This window comes from Chiloscyllium punctatum, chromosome X (genome assembly GCF_047496795.1).
Source record: "Chiloscyllium punctatum isolate Juve2018m chromosome X, sChiPun1.3, whole genome shotgun sequence".
Taxonomy (NCBI): domain Eukaryota; kingdom Metazoa; phylum Chordata; class Chondrichthyes; order Orectolobiformes; family Hemiscylliidae; genus Chiloscyllium; species Chiloscyllium punctatum.
This window is the reverse complement of record NC_092791.1, coordinates 26,449,469-26,468,620: the sequence shown is the minus strand read 5'-3', so window position 1 is coordinate 26,468,620 and position 19,152 is coordinate 26,449,469. Positions and strand designations below refer to the sequence as shown.

The following is a 19,152-nucleotide window of genomic DNA, read 5'->3' as shown; positions in this document are numbered from 1 at the left end:
GGTAATTGGACGCTACCTCAGGCCAATCGGCGGTAGCCGGAAGGTATAAAGTGTCCGGACTTGCTGTGAGTTGGTTATTGATCCCCCTCCAGGTACTCCCTGCAACAAGTGCAGCTCCAAACACAACTTTCAAACCTCGCCGCCTCTCTTTCTTCCCCCTCCAAGATGAGTTACCGAAATTATTCCTCGCTGTCCACCCACAGTGGTTCCATGTCCCTGCGGAGGTCCATGCCCCTGCAGTCCAGTGCGAGCAGCATCGCTGGCTTCGGCCACAGGATGTCGGTGAGCCGGGTCTCGATAGCCCGGCCTGTGGGCATGGCCGCCGGTGCCAACTTCAATGTCGGCGGGGTCAGCAACCAGAAGGAGGCCATGCAGAGCCTGAACGACCGGCTGGCCAGCTACCTGGAGAAAGTGCGCAGCTTGGAAACGGCCAACGCCAAGCTGGAGGTGCAGATCAAGGAGCACTTGGAGTCCAGGGGAGTCAGCGTCCGAGACTGGAGCATCTACGAGAAGCCGCTGAGTGAGCTCCGCAAAGAGGTAACGTTTAGCTGGAGGGGGGCTGCGGCTTAAAGGGCACCATGAAAGGAGTGAGGGAGGGGAGAGGAAAGAGTTTCTCTCCTCTTACACAATAGCTGAGGCAGAGGCTGCCAACCTCCCCACCACCGATTCACTCTTAAATTATAATATTTATATGTATAAACGCAACACTTTAACCGATTTATTCTGTTCGATCCTTCAGGTCTATGACATGACCATCGAAAATGCTCGTTTGGTACTTCAGATCGATAATGCTCGTCTGGCCGCTGACGATTTCAGAGTGAAGTGAGTTCTCTCTCTCTCTCTCTCTCTCATAGACACACAAAGTTTATTCACGCTGTAAGTAGTTTCTAATCAACCAGTTCAGAGATATTGTGTCAAGCAGCTGGGACTTGAACCGGGCTCAGAGGGTGGGCTGCTGTGTCATGCGAACCTCAACATGTGCAACACCTTCCCCCCCAACATATCCTCCCCGCCCCCAACCCCAGCTCCTCTGACACGGCCTGTTTGTCTTTCCCCTGGACAGGTGGGAGTCTGAGCTGAGCATCAGGCAGTCTGTGGAGAACGACATCAACGGACTGCGCAAGGTCATTGACGACACCAACATTGGGCGCCTGCAACTGGAGAGTGAGATCGAGTCTCTCAAGGAGGAGCTCATCTACATTCGGAAGAACCACGATGATGTAAGTTCCACCGAGATGTCCCTCGTTGTCCAGGAGCTATGGGATCGTAATGAGTGGGTGTAGAATTCACCGGTGCTGAAAAGTCAATAGGATCCTGTAAGAAGGGAGATTGAAGTAAAATGATTGGGAAATCAGATTATTGGTGCACAAGTAATTTCCGTGTAAGAACAATAATAGAGGTAAGCTAATACAATATAAGATAGAATGGTGTTCAGTTATTGAGATGAGCTATGAAGTTTTGTCCCCCTTTTTGACTCTCCAAACGTTTGAGTTCTCGACATTAGAGCAGTTTGGTAAGAACAGAGTGGAAACTGTCTCTTTATTCTACAGGAAGTTAAAGCTCTGCGCTCCCAGGTCACTGACTCCAGTGTGCAGGTTGAAGTAGACTCCCCTCAAGGTCCAGATCTGGCTAAGACCATCGCTGAGATCAGAAAGCAATATGAGGAGGTGGCACAGAAAAACAAGGATGATGCGGAGAACTGGTACAAGAGCCAGGTAAAGACAGGGAAAAAAAAACCCACACAGTTCCACATCTTGCTTCACTGATAACATTTGATTCAATTGATCCCTCCAAGGAAACGGAATTGTAATTTGACCACATATCCTCCAAATATAAGAGCTTGTGAATGCTGGTGAAAACTGGAAGCTTTAAATACATTTCTTATTGCAGATGGATAGCTACAAAATCGAAGTTGAACACAATGCTGAAGAACTGCAAGGTTCAAAGGCACAAGTCACTGAACTGCACCATCAGATACAGTCTCTGAATGTTGAGCTGGAGAGTCTCTTGAGCAAGGTAAGGACTCCATTGTGAACAGGTGTAACTCAAACCAAAGCCTCACCTCACATAACTGCATGCAACACCAACTGATCTAACTGAAGGATCATGTCTGTTCCTTTTTTAAAAATTCTGCCTGTATTTTTGTTTCATTTGAGAAAAACTCATTGGAAGGCACTCTCAAAGACACCGAACTGAGATTTGACATGGAGCTGCAGGGCCTAAATGGCATGATTACCAAACTGGAGGGAGATCTGTTTCAGATCCGGAGTGATATGCAGACCCAGGTCAGAGAATATGAAAACCTCTTGAACGTGAAGATGAAACTCGAGGCTGAAATAGCAACATACAAACACCTGCTGGATGGAGAAGACATCAAGTAAGTAGTGTCAGTGGAAAAAGTAATGACTATGACACAGTTGTGCATCCACAATCCACACCTATGTGTAATTGCTCTGAGCTGATTTATTTCTGTCTCACTTTTTCTTTCTCTTTTTGTTCTTACAGCACACTTGTTGAGTCAACCTCAGGTAAGACCACTTAATTCAGGAAATGTGTGCATGTAATTTTATCGTGTGCCTGTTATACACCCCATGGGATAGGTTTTCAACTGCTCCATACAGCTGGAAGTCTGCCCTGCTTCTCATTCTGTTGAAAGCTATGGTGGGGCGGGAGCAGGCCGATTCTACAAGGATGTGCGATTCATCCAGCGAGGATGGAAATCCATTGTATGTTAAGTTTCTTGTCTGCAAATGTACCTGCTCACAATTTGATTCTTTTTCCTTTTGCATGACCAGGTGCCACCTCACAAACTATCAAGAAGACTGTCATCACCACTCAGAAACTCATTGATGGCAAAGTGATATCTGACGAGACAACCCGCATTAACTAAAAAGCACCAAGCTACATCCGCCCTCCAGTCGTCATGACAGATCACTTGTAGTTGCATTGAGGAATGTAATAGTCTGGAGTTTGTTGGCTTGTTGAATATTATCAAAAATAAAGATACTCTTTGACTTTGAATCTTGACGTGTCTTTTTAAAGGGTAGCAGTAATCGTTGGTATCTTGACAAACCCAGCCAAAACATAAGTTGTGACGTAACAGCAAATAGGCAGGTGCAATGCACAGTAACAAACTACCTAAGCCACTTCCTTGATCAGAATTATCCAACCATGGGGTGTGTAGACCAAATCCAGACCTCTGTGTCTGTGCTGTGATGTTCCATATTTTGATTCAGTCCCAACAGAACGACCTAATCTTTATAGCATAAGGATGTTTGATAGACAAGGGACTCGAGGGTTATGGAGTGCAGGTGGGATCCTACTGAATGGAGCAGGCTCAAAGGGCCGAATGGCCTACTCCTACTCTTATTTTCCATGTATGTTGCTGGTAAACAGGCCTGTCAGTCTGGTGGTGCTTATGCCCTGCATGAAATCGCTTTTCATCCCAGCGTCAAGAGACATGGCTCAGTTGGCTGGACAGCTGGTTTGCGATCCGGACTCGCCTTCTCAACCTTTCACCCTTGCCTGAGACACGGTGACTCTCAGGTTAAACAACCACCACCATGTTTATTTCTCGAATGAGAGAGCAGCCCTCAGGGACAGCAACGACTTTACCTTTTGTCCTATTTTTCCAGCATTTGACCCATAGCCTTCTACTCTATGGCACTTCAGGTGTTCATTTCCATACATCTTCAATGGCAGGATGGTTCCTGCCTCTACCACCTTTTCAGGCAGTGAGTGCCACCACCCTCTGAATGGAAAAGAAATCTTCCTTAAATCCCCTCTAAACTTTCTGCCCTTTATCTTAAATCTATGTCCCTGATTATTTACCCCTCTATTGTTTTCCTTTTCTATTCTTTCTATTCCACTCAGAACTTTGTCCAGTTTAGATTATATTAGATTCCCTACAGTGTGGAAACAGGCCCTTCGGCCCAACAAGTCCACTCCGACGCTCTGAAGAGTAACCCACCCAGGCCCATTTCCCTCCGACTAATGCACCTAACACTATGGGCCATGTTAAATTGCCCATTCACCTGACCTGCACATCTTTGGACTGTGGGAGGAAACTGGAGCACCCGGATGAAACCCACGCAGACATGGGGAGAATGTGCAAACTCCACACAGACAGTCACCCGAGGCTGGAATCAAACCCGGGTCCCTGGTGCTGTGAGGCTGCAGTGCTAACCACTGAGCCACCATGCTCATTCCGGATCCTTCACAGTGTTTTCTGCTGCAACAAAACAACACCAGCCTATCCAGACTCTCTTCATAGCTGAAAAGCTCCAACCCAGGCACTATCCTGGTGAATCTCTGCAGTGCAATCACATCCTTCCAAAATGTTTGGTCAAAGAGGTAGATTTGATGAAGCATTTTCAAGGGAGAGAGGGTCGAGGTCGAGGGAAGGGAACTCAAAACTTAGTGTCTAGACCGCTGATGACATGGCCGCTAACGGAATGAAGGAAATGAGGGATGCACTAGAGACCGGAATCAGAAGAATGCAGGAGGATGAAGGAGGCTTCTCCAAAAAGAAGGAAGCGAGCACAGTGGAATTGGAAGACATGAGCATTTAAAGATTGAGCCAGTGCTGGGACTGGTTAGCAAGCACAGGAGTGATGGATGAATGGCACTTGGTGCCAGTTAGGAGAAGAGCAGCAGTACTTGAGTTTATAAAATTCATTTCCGTCTCTGTCTTTACACTACTTTGTCTCTGCCTGTCAGGTCTTTGATTTGTTTTCTTTGCTTCCTGTTCTTCTTCATCTGTTTTTATCTTTCTTTCACTTCTGCAACTGTGGACAGTTACAGTGCTGTTTGCCTACTACGTGGCCTGTTGAGTTTACATCCTGTACAGTTAATGCTAGCAAACACCATTAACTGGATTGCATCCTGTATCATGAAATTCCAACTAACTAGTTCACGAACAGATTTTAAAGATACAATCTGAATGATGCTTTTCATCAAGTATTTTACAAATAGATTTTAATAAAAGCCAGTTTTTGCAAGTCTTTGTATCATTTATAATCATTCACCTCTTATTCAATTGTGTGGCAGGGAGGAGGGCTACTTTAATTATATTTGTAAATATATTGCACCTTTCATAATGAAATGTCCTGAAGGGCTCCATCACTAGGCTCTTAAGCAGACCTTATTCCTTTCGCCCATTCTGGCAACCAGCTCTTCAATTAGCTGCTACACTGCAAGCTCTGGAAATCCCTCCTGTAAGCCTCTTCATAACGTCGCCTATCTCGCAACCTTAAAATGGACCACTCTGATGAAGTATTTGGTTCCCCGGTGACTCCATCCCATTCTCCCAGTTCCTCCATCTCCACCGCACCTGTTGTGATGATGCCACCTTCCACAGGGGAGGCCTCAGAAAGGTCCACCTTTCTCCTAAACCGAGGATTCCCTGCTACTGTGGTGGACAGGGCCCTCAGCCGGGTCCGACCCATCTTCCACACATTCTGGCAAGGGTGAAAATAGATAAGTCCCCTGGGCCTGATTGCATTTATCCTAGGATTCTCTGGGAAGCAAGGGAGGAGATTGCAGAGCCATTGGCCTTGATTTTTGTGTCCTCTTTGTCTACAGGAGTAGTGCCAGAGGACTGGAGGCTAGCAAACGTGGTTCCCTTGTTCAAGAAGGGGAGTAGGGATAATCCTAGTAACTATAGGCCAGTGAGTCTCACTTCTGTTGTGGGCAAAGTCTTAGAGAGAATTATAAGGGATAGGATTTATGCACATCTGGATAAGAATGATGTGATCAAGGATAGTCAGCATGGTTTTGTGAAGGGCAGGTCGTGCCTCACAAACCTTATTGAATTCTTTGAGAAGGTGACGAAGGAGGTAGATGAGGGGAAAGCGGTAGATGTAGTATATATGGATTTTAGTAAGGCGTTTGATAAGGTCCCCCATGGTAGGCTACTGCAGAAAATACAGAGATATGGCATTGAGGGTGAGTTGGAGGTTTGGATTAGGAATTGGCTCTCTGGAAGAAGACAGAGGGTAGTAGTTGATGGCAAAGATTCATCTTGGAGTGCCGTCACTAGTGGTGTTCCGCAAGGATCTGTTTTGGGACCATTGCTGTTTGTCATTTTTATAAATGACCTGGAGGAAGGGTTAGAAGGTTGGGTGAGCAAGTTTGCGGATGATACGAAAGTCGGAGGAGTTGTAGACAGTGAGGAAGGATATGGCAGGTTACAGCGGGATATAGAGAAGCTGCAGAGCTGGGCAGAAAGGTGGCAAATGGAGTTCAATGTAGCTAAGTGTGAAGTGATTCACTTTGGTAAGAGTAATAAAAAGATGGATTACTGGGCTAATGGTAGACTACTTGGTAGTGTGGAAGAGCAGAGGGATCTTGGTGTCCATGTACACAGATCTCTGAAAGTTGCCACCCAGGTAAATAGTGCAGTGAAGAAGGCATATGGCGTACTGGCTTTTATTGGTAGAGGAATTGAGTTCCGGAGTCCTGAGGTCATGCTGCAGTTGTATAAGACTCTGGTGCGGCCGCATCTGGAATATTGTGTGCAGTTTTGGTCGCCATACTATAGGAAGGATGTGGAGGCACTGGAACGGGTGCAGAGGAAGTTTACCAGGATGTTGCCTGGTATGGTAGGAAGATCCTATGAGGAAAGGCTGAGGCACTTGGGGTTGTTTTCTTTGGAGAAAAGAAGGTTTAGGGGTGATTTGATAGAGGTGTACAAGATGATTAGGGGGTTAGATAGGGTTGACAGTGAGAACCTTTTTCCGCGTATGGAGTCAGCTATTACAAGGGGGCATAGCTTTAAATTAAGGGGGGGTAGATATAGGACTGATGTTAGGGGTAGGTTCTTCACTCAGCGAGTCGTAAGATCATGGAATGCCCTGCCAGTAGCAGTAGTGGACTCTCCCTCTTTATGGGTATTTAAGCGGGCATTGGATAGGTATATGGAGGATAGTGGGTTAGTGTAGGTTAGGTGGGCTTTGATCGGCGCAACATCGAGGGCCGAAGGGCCTGTACTGCGCTGTATTGTTCTATGTTCTATGTTCTATCTGCCCTCATCCCTTCCCTTCCCTGCCGCAACAATGATAGGGTCCCCTGGTCCTCACTTACCACCCCACCAGCTTCCACATCCAAAGGATTAAGCCATCATTTCTAACAGGATGCTACCACCAGACACTTATTCCCCTCCCCTCCCTCCTTAGCCCTCCCACAGAGACCATTTCCTCCAGGACACCCTGGTCCACCCTTCCTATATTCCCAACATCACCCCACACCCCCACAGCACTTCCCATGTAATCGCAGAAGGTATAACGTCTGCCAGTTTACTTCCTCCCTCCTCAGTATCCCAGGCCCCAGGCACATCTTTCAGGTGAAGCAGTGATTTGTCATTCAACCAAGTCTTTGATTTGATTTATTATTATCACATACAGCAAAAAGTATTGTTTTGCAAGCTATCCAAACAAATCACACCTTCCATAAGTACATCAGGGTAATCAAACATAATGCAGAATATTGTCTTCCAGCTACAGACAAGGTGCAGAGAAAGATGAACTCTAATATACGAAAAGTCTGTTCAGAAGCCTGATAACAGCGGGGAAGAAGCTTTTCTTGAATCTGTTGGTTCATGTGCATATAAACTGCCCTTAATGAAATGAATAATGACTCAATGATTGTCTCAAAGGCTTGTAGGGTCCAGAAGGTTGGACTTGTGGCTTTGGTAACTCTGGTTATACAGTCAGGAGTCAAGCAGTTAACAGAAACCCTTAAGTCCTGCTTTTTGGTAGTTTCTAAAAGATTATGATGGCCGTCTCACATTTGGAGCGACTACCTCTACTAATAGTGAAATGCTAGATTTTATCTATTTTAAAATCACCTTGCTGCCTTTAGGCTTGTTTTATTTTCAATCTTTTAGCAAGTTTTGAGAAGATTTGTAGCTCAGGTTGAAGTTTTGGATGTAGGTTTGCTCGCTGAGCTGGAAGGTTCATTTCCAGACGTTTCATCACCCTACTAGGTAACATCTTCAGTGAGCCTCCAAGAGAAGCACTGCTGATAATTCCTCCTTTCTATTTATATGCATGGGTTTCCTCCGGGTGCTCCAGTTTCCTCCCACAGTCCAAAGATGTGCAGGCTAAGTGAATTGGCCATGTCAAATTGCCCATAGTGTGAGGTGCATTAGTTAGAGGGAAATGGGTCTGGGTGGGTTACTCTTCAGAGGGTCAGTGTGGATTGGTTGGGCCAAAGGGCCTGTTTCCATGCTGTAGGGGAATCTAATCAAATCCAATCCTGGCAGTGTGCTCCTTTCCCATCACCACCAGTGCCGTCGCTTCTGCATCAGCCGCTTCCGAGCTGGAGACCGTCACACTGCGGGGATCCCGCACCTCCTCCAATGCGGACTGATGGGTCCTTGCTCTGAGTCAACTGACAGATTCCATCTCGTTTTCTGATGCCACCACCCATGATTGAGCGGGGATGAAGATACACAGGGCTCCGGCCTCCCACAGGAGGACGCCCCAGAGCAACCAAACCAAAGTGAAATGACCGAGTTGGAAAGACGACAATGAAGCTGGTGTGGATGTGGCCGGACCTGCTACTTGAACCCATGCATGGCCGAACCCCACACTCAGGAGCAGAGTACTGCTGTCCCCACTATGCCGCCATCTTGGATTCATAATTAGCTTAATTGATGGAAGTGAGTTACACACGTTGTCACCCTGTAAAAGTATTTGCTAATTTCACTCCTGAAATTTTCAGACTCTTCTCATTTTCAGAGTATGTCCTGGAGTCTTAGCTTCAACAGAAATAATTTCTCTATCAGCCTGATCTGTTCACCTTAATATCGTGATGCCTCGAATCAAATTATCCTTTACCTTTGAATACGAAGTAACATTCATTAAGATAATTTCAAAATTATAATTTGAAATGAATCAGAAACATAACCACGAAGAACAATGTGGACCTACTCACACAGAAAACACAGAACCTTGTTGTGCAGGTACAGTGAGCAATTCGGAAGGCAGATGAAATGTCGACCTTCGTTGCAAGGCGACTGGAGGACAAGAGTGAAGGAGTTGATATGGAGAAGATGTCTCTGTTAGGACCCGAGGGCACAGTCTCAGAGTGAAGAGACAGCCCTTTAGAACTGTGATGGATTTCTTTGGCCGGAGGGTGGTGAATCTGTGGAACTGATTGCTGCAGAAGGCTGCACAGAGTGTATTTAAGACAGGGATAATAGATTCAAGGGTTATGGGGAGAAGTTAGGAGAACGGGGTTGAATAACATATCTGCCATGATCAAATAGTGGAGCAGACTCGATGGGTTGAATGACCTAATTCTGCTCCTGTATGGTCTTATACAGTCTTGGTGCAATTGTGTGGGGTTTTGGTGAGACCACATCTGAAAAGCTCTGAGCAGTTTTGGTCTCCATATTTATGGAAGGATGTCAACACAATAGTGGTGACTCGGTTGGCAAAATGGTTCGAGTGTGGTTTTGGGGAACAGCAATGGTGCAGGTTTGGATTCCCATTCCAGCTATGATACACTTGGGACCTGCATCCTCATCGTACCCGAGTAACTGCAATTGACAAATCATGCCGAGAGGTCAGCTCAGAATGAAACATCAGCAGACAATGGTGCCGAATATGCTCACCATACTGGCCTTGCATTGGAAATGATGCAATGAACAATCACAGGGATGAGGGGGTTGTCTTGTAAGGAGAGGTGAATAGATTAGCTCAATATTCTCTGGAGTTCAGAAGAGTGGTCTGGTTGGAACATAGACAATTCTGAGGTGGGGCTTGGCAGGATCGATACAGGCAGGTTGGCTGGAATTTTCCCAGACTCTGAATGACATGGGGAGCGAGAATGAAGAAAATGAGAATCTCAACATCAAGGAAAGAAAGGAGTCTGATTTTTTTGCTTACATTTTTAATGGCCAGGTGAGTCTCTTGCTAGTGAGGTCTCGTCTTGTGTCAGCATGGCGATTTTGGCCCACCTCTGCATGGTGGTTTCATAGACCAGTACAGAAATGGCCTTTCAGCCCACGCCATTGTGCCAAACATGACGACAATTTAAACTAATCCCTTCTGCCTGCCCTTGCTCCATAATCCTCCATTCCTTGCATATTCCTGCGCTTATCCAAAAGCCCCTCAAACACCTCTATCGTATCTGCCTCCAACACCACCCGTGGCAGCGCATTCCCTTCCAAAATCAAAGATTTCATATTTTCTCACCATACACTTCAATCTCCTTGAACTAAGAGCCAACATTGCATTAGCCCTTCCTGATTACCTGCTGCCCCTGTGTGCTAGCTTTCTCTGTTTCATGCACACGTCCCTTTGTGTTGCAGCTTTCTGCAGTTTTTCTCAATTTCAATAACATATTTAATAATACTCAAATAATAATTATTTGCTGACTTTTTACCCACTGACTTAACCCATCGATATCCTTGTGTGAATTGTTGGCTAAAGTACATTTGCTTCCTTACTCTAAGTCACTAATATATATTGTAAACAGTTGCGATCTCAGCACTAGTCCCTGTGGAGCCCCATTGCATACAGGTTGTCAACCTGAAAATAAACCTCTTACTACTTCCATACTTATCATCAACCTGAGCTACAAATCTTCTCAAAAATCACTAAGAACCTCTTATCCATACTCACTGTTTCTTGCCCATGAGCCAATTCTCTATCCACGCCAATATGCTACCTCTAACACAATGGGTGTTAGACGTAAGGTACCTTTGTCAAATACCTTCTGGAAGTTCAAAGACAATGCATCTACTGTTCCCCTCAATCCACTCTGGTTGAGACCTCCTCAAAAACCTCTAAAAGGTTAGTCAGCCACAGTTTCCCTTACCTGAAGTTTTGCTGACTCTGCTTGATTAGATTCCCTACATTGTGAAAACAGGCCCTTTGGCCCAACCAGTCCACACCGACCCTCTGAAGTGTAACCCAACCAGACCCATTCCCCTCTGACTAACGCACCTAACACTATGGGCAATTTAGCATGGCCAATTCACCTGACCCGTACATCTTTGGACTGTGGGAGGAAAGTGGAGCACGCGGAGGAAACCCACACAGACACGGGGAGAACGTGCAAACTCCACACAGGCAGTTGCCCGAGGCTGGAATCGAACCTGGGACCCTGGAGCTATGAGGCAGCAGTGCTAACCACTGGGCCACCGTGCCACCAGGCTTGATTGGATTATGATTTTCCAAATGGTCTGCTATTACTTCCTTAGTCATTGATTCCACCATTTTTCCAACAATGGATTTTACACTAATCAGCCGATAGTTACCCAAATGTTGCCTGCCTCTCTTTTTGGATAGGGGTGTCACATTGGAGGTTTTCCAATCCTCTGGTACTTCTCTAGAATTCAAGAATTTTTGGAAAATAGCTACTTCTTTTAGGATCCTAGGAGCAAGCCATCAGGGGCCAGAGGGCTTATCTGCCTTTAGCCTCATTCGTTTGTCTAATACTAGCGATGGTGACAATATTTGATTCTTTCCCCATATTCTTCCAAATGAGTGGGATGTTCAAAGTTTCTTCCACTGGAAAGACTGATGCAAAATACTTGTTTAACTCCTCATCCATTTCCTTGTTCCCCATAACACTCTCCCCAGATTCATTTTCTAAGGTGCTGATGACACTTGGACCTTACTCTTCATATATTTAAAAAAGTTCTTATTAACAGTTTTATAGTCTTCACTAGTTTGCCGTCATAGCTTATGTTCTAGCTCTTTATTATCTTTTTAGGGAACAGTGACCATAACGTGATAGAAGGTGCCATTAAATTTGAAAAAGATTCAATCTGCAGCCAGGGTCTTAAAGCGAATCCAGGGCTATTATGAAGGTATGAGGAGGAAGGTGGATTTGAAAAATACAATAAAAGGTTTGATGGTAGACAGTTAATGCTAATATTTTTAAAAATAATTAATGGTTGGTTTTTTAAAAATATTCATTCCTATAAGGTAAACATTTCCAGAAGGAAAAAGGCAACACAGCCATGACTAATAAGAAAAAGTGAAAGATGGTATTAGATTAAAGGAAGAGGTTCATAAAGTTACCAAAAATAGTTGTAACCCTGAGGATTGGGAGGATTTTGCAATTCAACAAAGGTGGACTGAATGGCGTACTCCTGTGCCTATGTTCATGGTTGAGGTTGATTGATTTTTGGCAATTAAGAATCATGAAGATATTGTAGGAAGTGCAGTTGAGGCATACAATTGACTGAATAGTGGAATAGGTTCAAATGACCCTATTCAAGCTTCTATTTCTTATTCTATATTCAATGAGGGATCATTATTTGTGAAATGATAGCAGAATGTCATAGCCACTTTGAAAACATGTGGCATTTCATCATAACTGTGCTTTTAAATGAAATACCTCCTGATGGGTTAAAAAAAAGGTTGATTTGAATTCATACTATTGGAATGTGTGTGGTGTTGGTCACTGTGTGTAGGTTCTGAGCGATATTTGTTTCTCTAAGGTGATACCTCATGAGATGAACTTTCGTTACTCAGAACATCTCATATTTAAAGCAGGTCTTGTGCAGTTGAGGTATACAATTGACCGAATGATGGGATAGGTTCAAGACTCTATGACCTACTCCAGCTTCTATTTCTTATTTTGTGCTACGTAGAGCATCTCATACCTAAACCAGATCTCAGGTCGTCAACACTTAGCTGAGTCAACCTCCATGTCCCAAAACATTGTGATGAGCACCAGCTCATGTTCCCACATGCACTTACTGTTACCAGTGCCTAAAAGTAACAATAGCTGTTAAAAAAAAAGTGAAAAATGAGAACACATTAAATTGCCCATCAAAGGAATTGGAGGCACAAATCCTAACTCTCCCATACCCTTGACAAGCTCATCTGATTTATGAGGTTCACTTCCAATTGCTTGATCCCATTGCCAACATTGCCTATCAAAGTGGCTCAGTGGTTAGCATTGCTGCCTAAGGACCTGGGTTTGATTCCTGCCTTGGTTGGAGTTTGCACATTCTCCTCATGTCTGTGTGGATTTGCTCCGGGTGCTCCAGTTTCCTCCCACAATCCAAAGATGTGCAGGTTAGGGTGGATTGATCATGCTAAATTGCCCATAGTGTTCAGGGATGTGTAGGTTACGTGCTTTAGTTTGGGTAATTGTAGAGTGGTAGGGGAATGGGTCTGGGTGGGTTACTCTTTGGAGGGTCAGTGTGCATAAGCTGAACTGAAGGGCCTGTAGGGATTCGGTGATTCTATGACGATTAACTCCTCTTCTGTGCACTTCTGATGGCTAATATTGCTCAGTGTTCACTCTCCTCAGGTACTGTCCCTTTCTTCATCAAATCTGCTGACATTCCCTTCCAACTTCAAAATAACGACCTCTGACCCCACTGACCTGGCAATTGACCCCCCCATCTTTGAAGCTTGCCCTTCCTGCAACTGCATACCATTGAATCATTCCAATCGGGTTTCTATGCACTGAAGGAGCCTCTGTCAAACTCACACCATGAAATGTGCTATGAGTATGACCGTGGGTACTACCCTTCCTCAGCATTCTCAAGCTCTCTGCAGCCTTTCACACTATTGGTCAAGCCAATGTCTGCTCCCAGTTTCTCCCTCTTCCCTCTGATGTCCCCCAAGGATCCAACTGGTGGCACAGGACGATGCAGACACAGCTCTGCCCCCAACCCAGGGTCTCTCGTTATGTTGGGGCTCTGGGAGGGTACAAGAAATGTCCCATGGCTCCAGTTTGGAGGTGTTGGTCGTGGGAGTGGTGATAGCGGCAGAAGCCCCTAACTGAGAGCCGGAGCCCATTGCAGAGACTCCCCGAGAGGAGCAGCAGAGGAGGAACAGGAAGGGGAAAGAAAAACAAGTTCAAGTTTAGCAATATCTTTTCATCTATTCAGTAATTCAAGTTGGCATGTGTTGACGACGAACACTGTTTATTGAATTTTTTAAGTAAATGTGACAATAAATCAGAATCTGCAGTGTGCACCCCACCCCAACTGCCATTTTTGATTTGTTGCCCACCCCTTGATATGCAGTGTCTGATTCCACAGGGACGCAGACGACACCCAACTCTCCCCTTATAAGCACCTATCCTGGTTCCTGCACTGCTTTTGATCCAATGGCTTGCTGCCAAGTCTGACATCTCATACTGGAGAAGCAGAAATATCTTTCTACTAAATATGAGATGCAGGGATAAACAAGATGAGAGTTGAGTCCTCGTGTCCTCACCCTTCTCTATCTGTTTCAACTTCTCCTGCCCCACAACCTCTCAAGAGCGTTACATTCCTCGAATTCTGGCCTCCTGTGCACTCATGATTTCCTTCACCCTTCATCAGTGGCTGTGCTTTCAGCTGCCCACCCCTACCTGCCCTTCCTAAATCTTGCCTTCCTGAAGACACAGCTTGTGTGCTACCTATCTGCTGAGGTTTTTGGGCATCTGCTCAAATATCTCAGAACAGGACTGCTGGTGTCAAATTATGTTCAATACTTGGGGCGGCGCAGTGTCTCAGTGGTTAGTACTGTTGCCTCACAGCGCCAGGGACTCGGGTTCCAATCCCTGCCTCGGGCGACTGTCTGTGTGGAGTTTGCATATTCCCCCTATGCCTACATGGGTTTCCTCCAGGTGCTCCGGTTTTCTCCCACAGTCATAGGGAGAGGCTGAACAGGCTGGGGTTGTTTCCCTGGAGCGTCGGAGGCTGAGGAGTGACCTTACAGAGGTTTACAAGATTATGAGGGGCATGGATAGGGTAAATAGACAAAGTGTTTTCTCTGGGGTGGGGGAGTCCAGAACTAGAGGGCATAAGTTTAGGGTGAGAGGGAAAAGATATATAAAAGACCTAAGGGGCAACTTTTTCACGCAGAGGATGGTACGTGTATGGAATGAGCTGCCAGAGGACGTGGTGGAGGCTGGTACAATTGCAACATTTAAGAGGCATTTGGATGGGTATATGAATAGGAAAGGTTTGGAGGGATATGGGCCGGGTACTGGCAGGTGGGACTAGATTGGGTTGGGATATCTGGTCGGCATGGACGGGTTGGACCGAAGGGTCTGTCTCCATGCTGTACATCTCTATGACTCTTTGTGCAGGTTAGATGAATTGGCCATGCAAAAATGCCCATAGTGTTCAGGGATGTGCAGGTTAGGTGTATTAGTCTGGGGTAAAGGTAGGGGAATGGGTCTGGGTGCGTTACTCTTCAGAGGGTCGGTGTGGACTTGTTGGGCTGAAGGGCCTGTTTCCACACTGTAGGGATTCTATACTTAATATTCAGAGCTACAGAGTCTTGGGGGTGTTTTGCAATGTTAAAACACGAGCAGATCTTGAGCATTGATCCTGACAGTATTGACAAAGCAGGGAGAGACAAGAAAGGTTATGATGCAGAAATGTGAGGAACTAACCCCCATCACCCTGCTCCCTCAGGTTTCAAGGATTTCTGGTCAGACTGCATTCCAGACTGATACATCATGAGTTTACCAAACATGTTATCATGCAGCAGGATGAGAGATAAGCAAACTCACCTGCCCCCAAAAAATGTCTCAGACGCTGAATCCTTATTAAAACAGCGCTGCATGACCTTGCCTCAGTAATCAGTTTTAACACAATTTAACTTTTCACGGACACAATTTGGCTCCAGCACTGAGGACTGGGGATGGATTGTTCACAGAGAAATGCTTTAAAAAGTGGAGAAAAAGCACACCATCTTGACTTTGTAAAACCCCCAGTTTAATGATTGCATCCGTGTCTTAATGAAAGAATTTGCATTTAAAAAGAGCATTTCATGACCTGAGGACACTCCAAAATATTCAGTGAACAGTTTTCTCGAAGTGCAATCACTGAACTGACGTGGAAGGCACGGTGGCCAATTTGCACAGAGCAAGATCCCACAAAATGCACTGATGACTTTTTCAGTGATGTTGACCGAGCAATAAATATTGCCCATGCTTTGAGGGAGAGCTCTGCTCTTTCTTGCCAAATACCATCATGAGATGCTTTACATTAAAGTGCAGATGGGGTCGTGGTTAACATTTCATCAAAAGACAGCAGCTTTGACTGTGCAGCACTCCCTCAGTGACTTTCTCTTGAAATACAACAAAACCAAATGCATTTCTTAATTGCATTTCTTAATGCAAAAAATGATTTACACGTATTGGAGCCACTGTGAGGTTTTGATAACTGAATGAACCCCTATTGTACTTTGGTCATAGAGTCATAGGGCGGCACGATGGCACAGTGGTTAGCACTGCTGCCTCACAGCGCCAGAGACCTGGGTTCAATTCCCGCCTCAGGCGACTGACTGTGTGGAGTTTGCACATTCTCCCCGTGTCTACGTGGGTTTCCTCCGGGTGCTCCGGTTTCCTCCCACAGTCCAAAGACGTGCAGATCAGGTGAATTGGCCATGCTAAATTGCCCGTAGTGTTAGGTAAGGGGTAGATGTAGGGGTATGGGTGGGTTGCGCTTCGGCGGGGCGGTGTGGACTTGTTGGGCCGAAGGGCCTGTTTCCACTCTGTAAGTAATCTAATCTAATCATAGAGATGTACAGCATGGAAACAGACCCTTCGGTCCAACCCGTCCATGCCGACCAGATATCCCAACCCAATCTAGTCCACCTGCCAGCACCCAGCCCATATCCCTCCAAACCCTTCCTATTCATATACCCATCCAAATGCCTCTTAAATGTTGCAAACAGCACCACATCCTCTGGCAGCTCATTCCATACACGTACCACCCTCTGTGTGAAAAGGTTGCCCCTTAGGTCTCTTTTATATTTTTCCCCTCTCACCCGAAACCTATGCCCTCTAGTTCTGGGCTCCCCAATCCCAGGGAAAAGACTTTGACTATTTATCCTATCCATGCCCCTCATAATTTTGTAAACCTCTATAAGGTCACCCCTCAGCCTCCGACGCTCCTGGGAAAACAGCCCCAGCCTGTTCGGCCTCTCCCTGTAGCTCAGATCCTCCAACCCTGGCAACATCCTTGTAAATCTTTTCTGAACCCTTTCAAGTTGCACAACATCTTTCTGATAGGAAGGAGACCAGAATTGCACGCAATATTCCAACAGTGGCCTAACCAATGTCCTGTACAGCCGCAACATGACCTCCCAATTCCTGTATTCAATACTCTGACCAATAAAGGAAAGCATACCAAATGCCTTCTTCACTATCCTATCTACCTGCGACTCCACTTTCAAGGAGCTATGAACCTGCACTCCAAGGTCTCTTTGTTCAACAACACTCCCTAGGACCTTACCATTAAGTGTATAAGTCCTGCTAAGATTTGCTTTCCCAAAATGCAGCACCTTGCATTTATCTGAATTAAACTCCATCTGCCACTTCTCAACCCATTGGCCCATCTGGTCCAGATCCTGTTGTAATCTGAGGTAACCCTCTTCGCTGTCCACTACACCTCCAATTTTGGTGTCATCTGCAAACTTACTAACTGTAGCCGAAAGGTCTTAGACAGTGGTTTTTCCCCACTGCGCCTTGGTGGCAGCTGCCCCAGACTTTACTGCATCTCTCAGCACACAGTTCTGGACCTTGGAACGTGCCAGTCTGCAACTCTCAATTGAAGTAAACTCCTTGCTCTGGAAGGCCAACAAGTTTCAGGCAAACCAAAGAGTGTCTTTCACTGCTGGTCCTCCAGGTGCGATCGATGTTTGTCTTGTTGTGTGTCCAAGGATACAGACTGTAGAGCGCAGAGTCCTGCATGATAGAGCTGTTCGGCAGAAGCCACTACATCTTTCTCTGGACTTCCTTTGTGAAGGCACATTCCAGCAGGAGATGTGTGACAGTCTCTACCCTGCTCCAAGGACAGCGTGCAGTGGCGCAGACAGACCAGGCATTCAGGAAAGATCTGACAGGTAGTGCCCTTATCGCCACCAACCAAGCGATGTCTTGGTGCTTGTTGGAAAGTTCTGGTGATGAGGCATTCTGACAAAGAACTTCAACTGTCTGCCCAGGGAACCACATGACGGGATCCACGCTCTCCTTTTCCCGCAGGGTCTCCCATAGGGAATTTGGCATGGAGGTTGCTCCCCTCTGCAGTCCTGAGCAATAGATCGTTAAGATGATTCATGGACCCCGATGTAGCCTGTAATCTCTGCGGCCTAGGCAAGTCCAGCTTTCAGCTTTACATACGGTTGGAGAACCGGTAGCCACTTTTCCATCACTTGAATAGGCAGTTCCAAGTTTCTGGTTGCACATTAGCCCTGTGCTCTTGTGATGGGGCTTGAAGCCTCTTCAACCAATGGGCACTCAGATTTCTGGAGTGCAGCGTTCAACACTGGGAATTATTTTTTAATTTAATAGATTTCCTTTAAAATTAAAATGCTCTTTACAGTGAGTTAATAGTGCCCATTTCACATGAGATGCTTAATTAGGTCCATTGGCATCAAAAGAGGCTATTCCTCGTTGATGTATTCCCTCCTCACGATAACCTGTAAATGCTTCTATACAACCACGTACCCTTTGAAGGTTTTTATATTTATGACATTCTCCTTCTCATTATCAATCTACAGCCAATCTTCAAAATCCAAACCGATCCATTTAATGAGATATTAGAGTTTATCCTAAATTAGCACAACAGCAGAAGTATTACAACGGCTATACAGTTTTGGATTGTGCCATCCATCCAAACTACTTGCTAAACTTTGAATATGTGTAATAAAATGTAAAGCAGAGGGTTTAAGATTACTAATGTACTTTGCTGTTGAGAAGTCGCAACGGTCAACCACGGAATGCCAAAGTGATGTCTCTTGAATGAGACATTGATATTACACCATGCTGTCACTACTTTGTCCAGGAAATGCACTTCCTGCATCCTTTAAATCCATTTTCATTTCAATATCAACTACCCAGTTTCCTTTCCTGGTCTCATGTTGTCTGATATTGTAAATGGTTCTCTCTCCTCAGCTACTGTTCCTCTCCCATTCAAAACCAATGTCATCAGTCCCACTCTCACCTCACAAGAACCTAGCCTTAACCCCTCTGCTTTGCAAACCAACAATCATCTCCAACTCCTGTCAAAAGTTCTTAATATGGGATCACTTTTCAAAGCTGTGTCCATTGTTCCCATAACTTTGTACTCGGATCCCTTCGATCAGGTTTCCATCCTTGTCACAGCGTTGAAAAGACCCTGAATCGAAGTCACAGATAACAATGCACTGGGATTGTGGTCAGGTTAAACTG

General features: G+C 45.5%; 1 protein-coding gene across 1 annotated transcript; it reads left to right on the top strand.

Moving 5' to 3' along the window:
* The first annotated feature begins 74 nt into the window (after positions 1–74).
* LOC140471303 (keratin, type I cytoskeletal 18-like) lies at positions 75–3,021 on the top strand. The gene is made up of 8 exons (XM_072567296.1): positions 75–537; positions 740–822; positions 1,064–1,220; positions 1,551–1,715; positions 1,891–2,016; positions 2,157–2,377; positions 2,506–2,528; positions 2,796–3,021. The coding sequence occupies exons 1-8, from the start codon at positions 166–168 to the stop codon at positions 2,888–2,890; spliced, it is 1,242 nt and encodes a 413-aa protein (XP_072423397.1). The 5' UTR covers positions 75–165; the 3' UTR covers positions 2,891–3,021.
* The last annotated feature ends 16,131 nt before the right edge of the window (positions 3,022–19,152 follow it).

Coding starts and splice junctions, on each gene's coding strand:
- LOC140471303 (XM_072567296.1), top strand. CDS start 166: ATGAGTTACCGAAATTATTCCTCGCTGTCCACCCACAGTGGTTCCATG. Junction 538..739: donor TGAGTGAGCTCCGCAAAGAG/GTAACGTTTAGC, acceptor TCGATCCTTCAG/GTCTATGACATGACCATCGA. Junction 1,716..1,890: donor AGAACTGGTACAAGAGCCAG/GTAAAGACAGGG, acceptor TTCTTATTGCAG/ATGGATAGCTACAAAATCGA.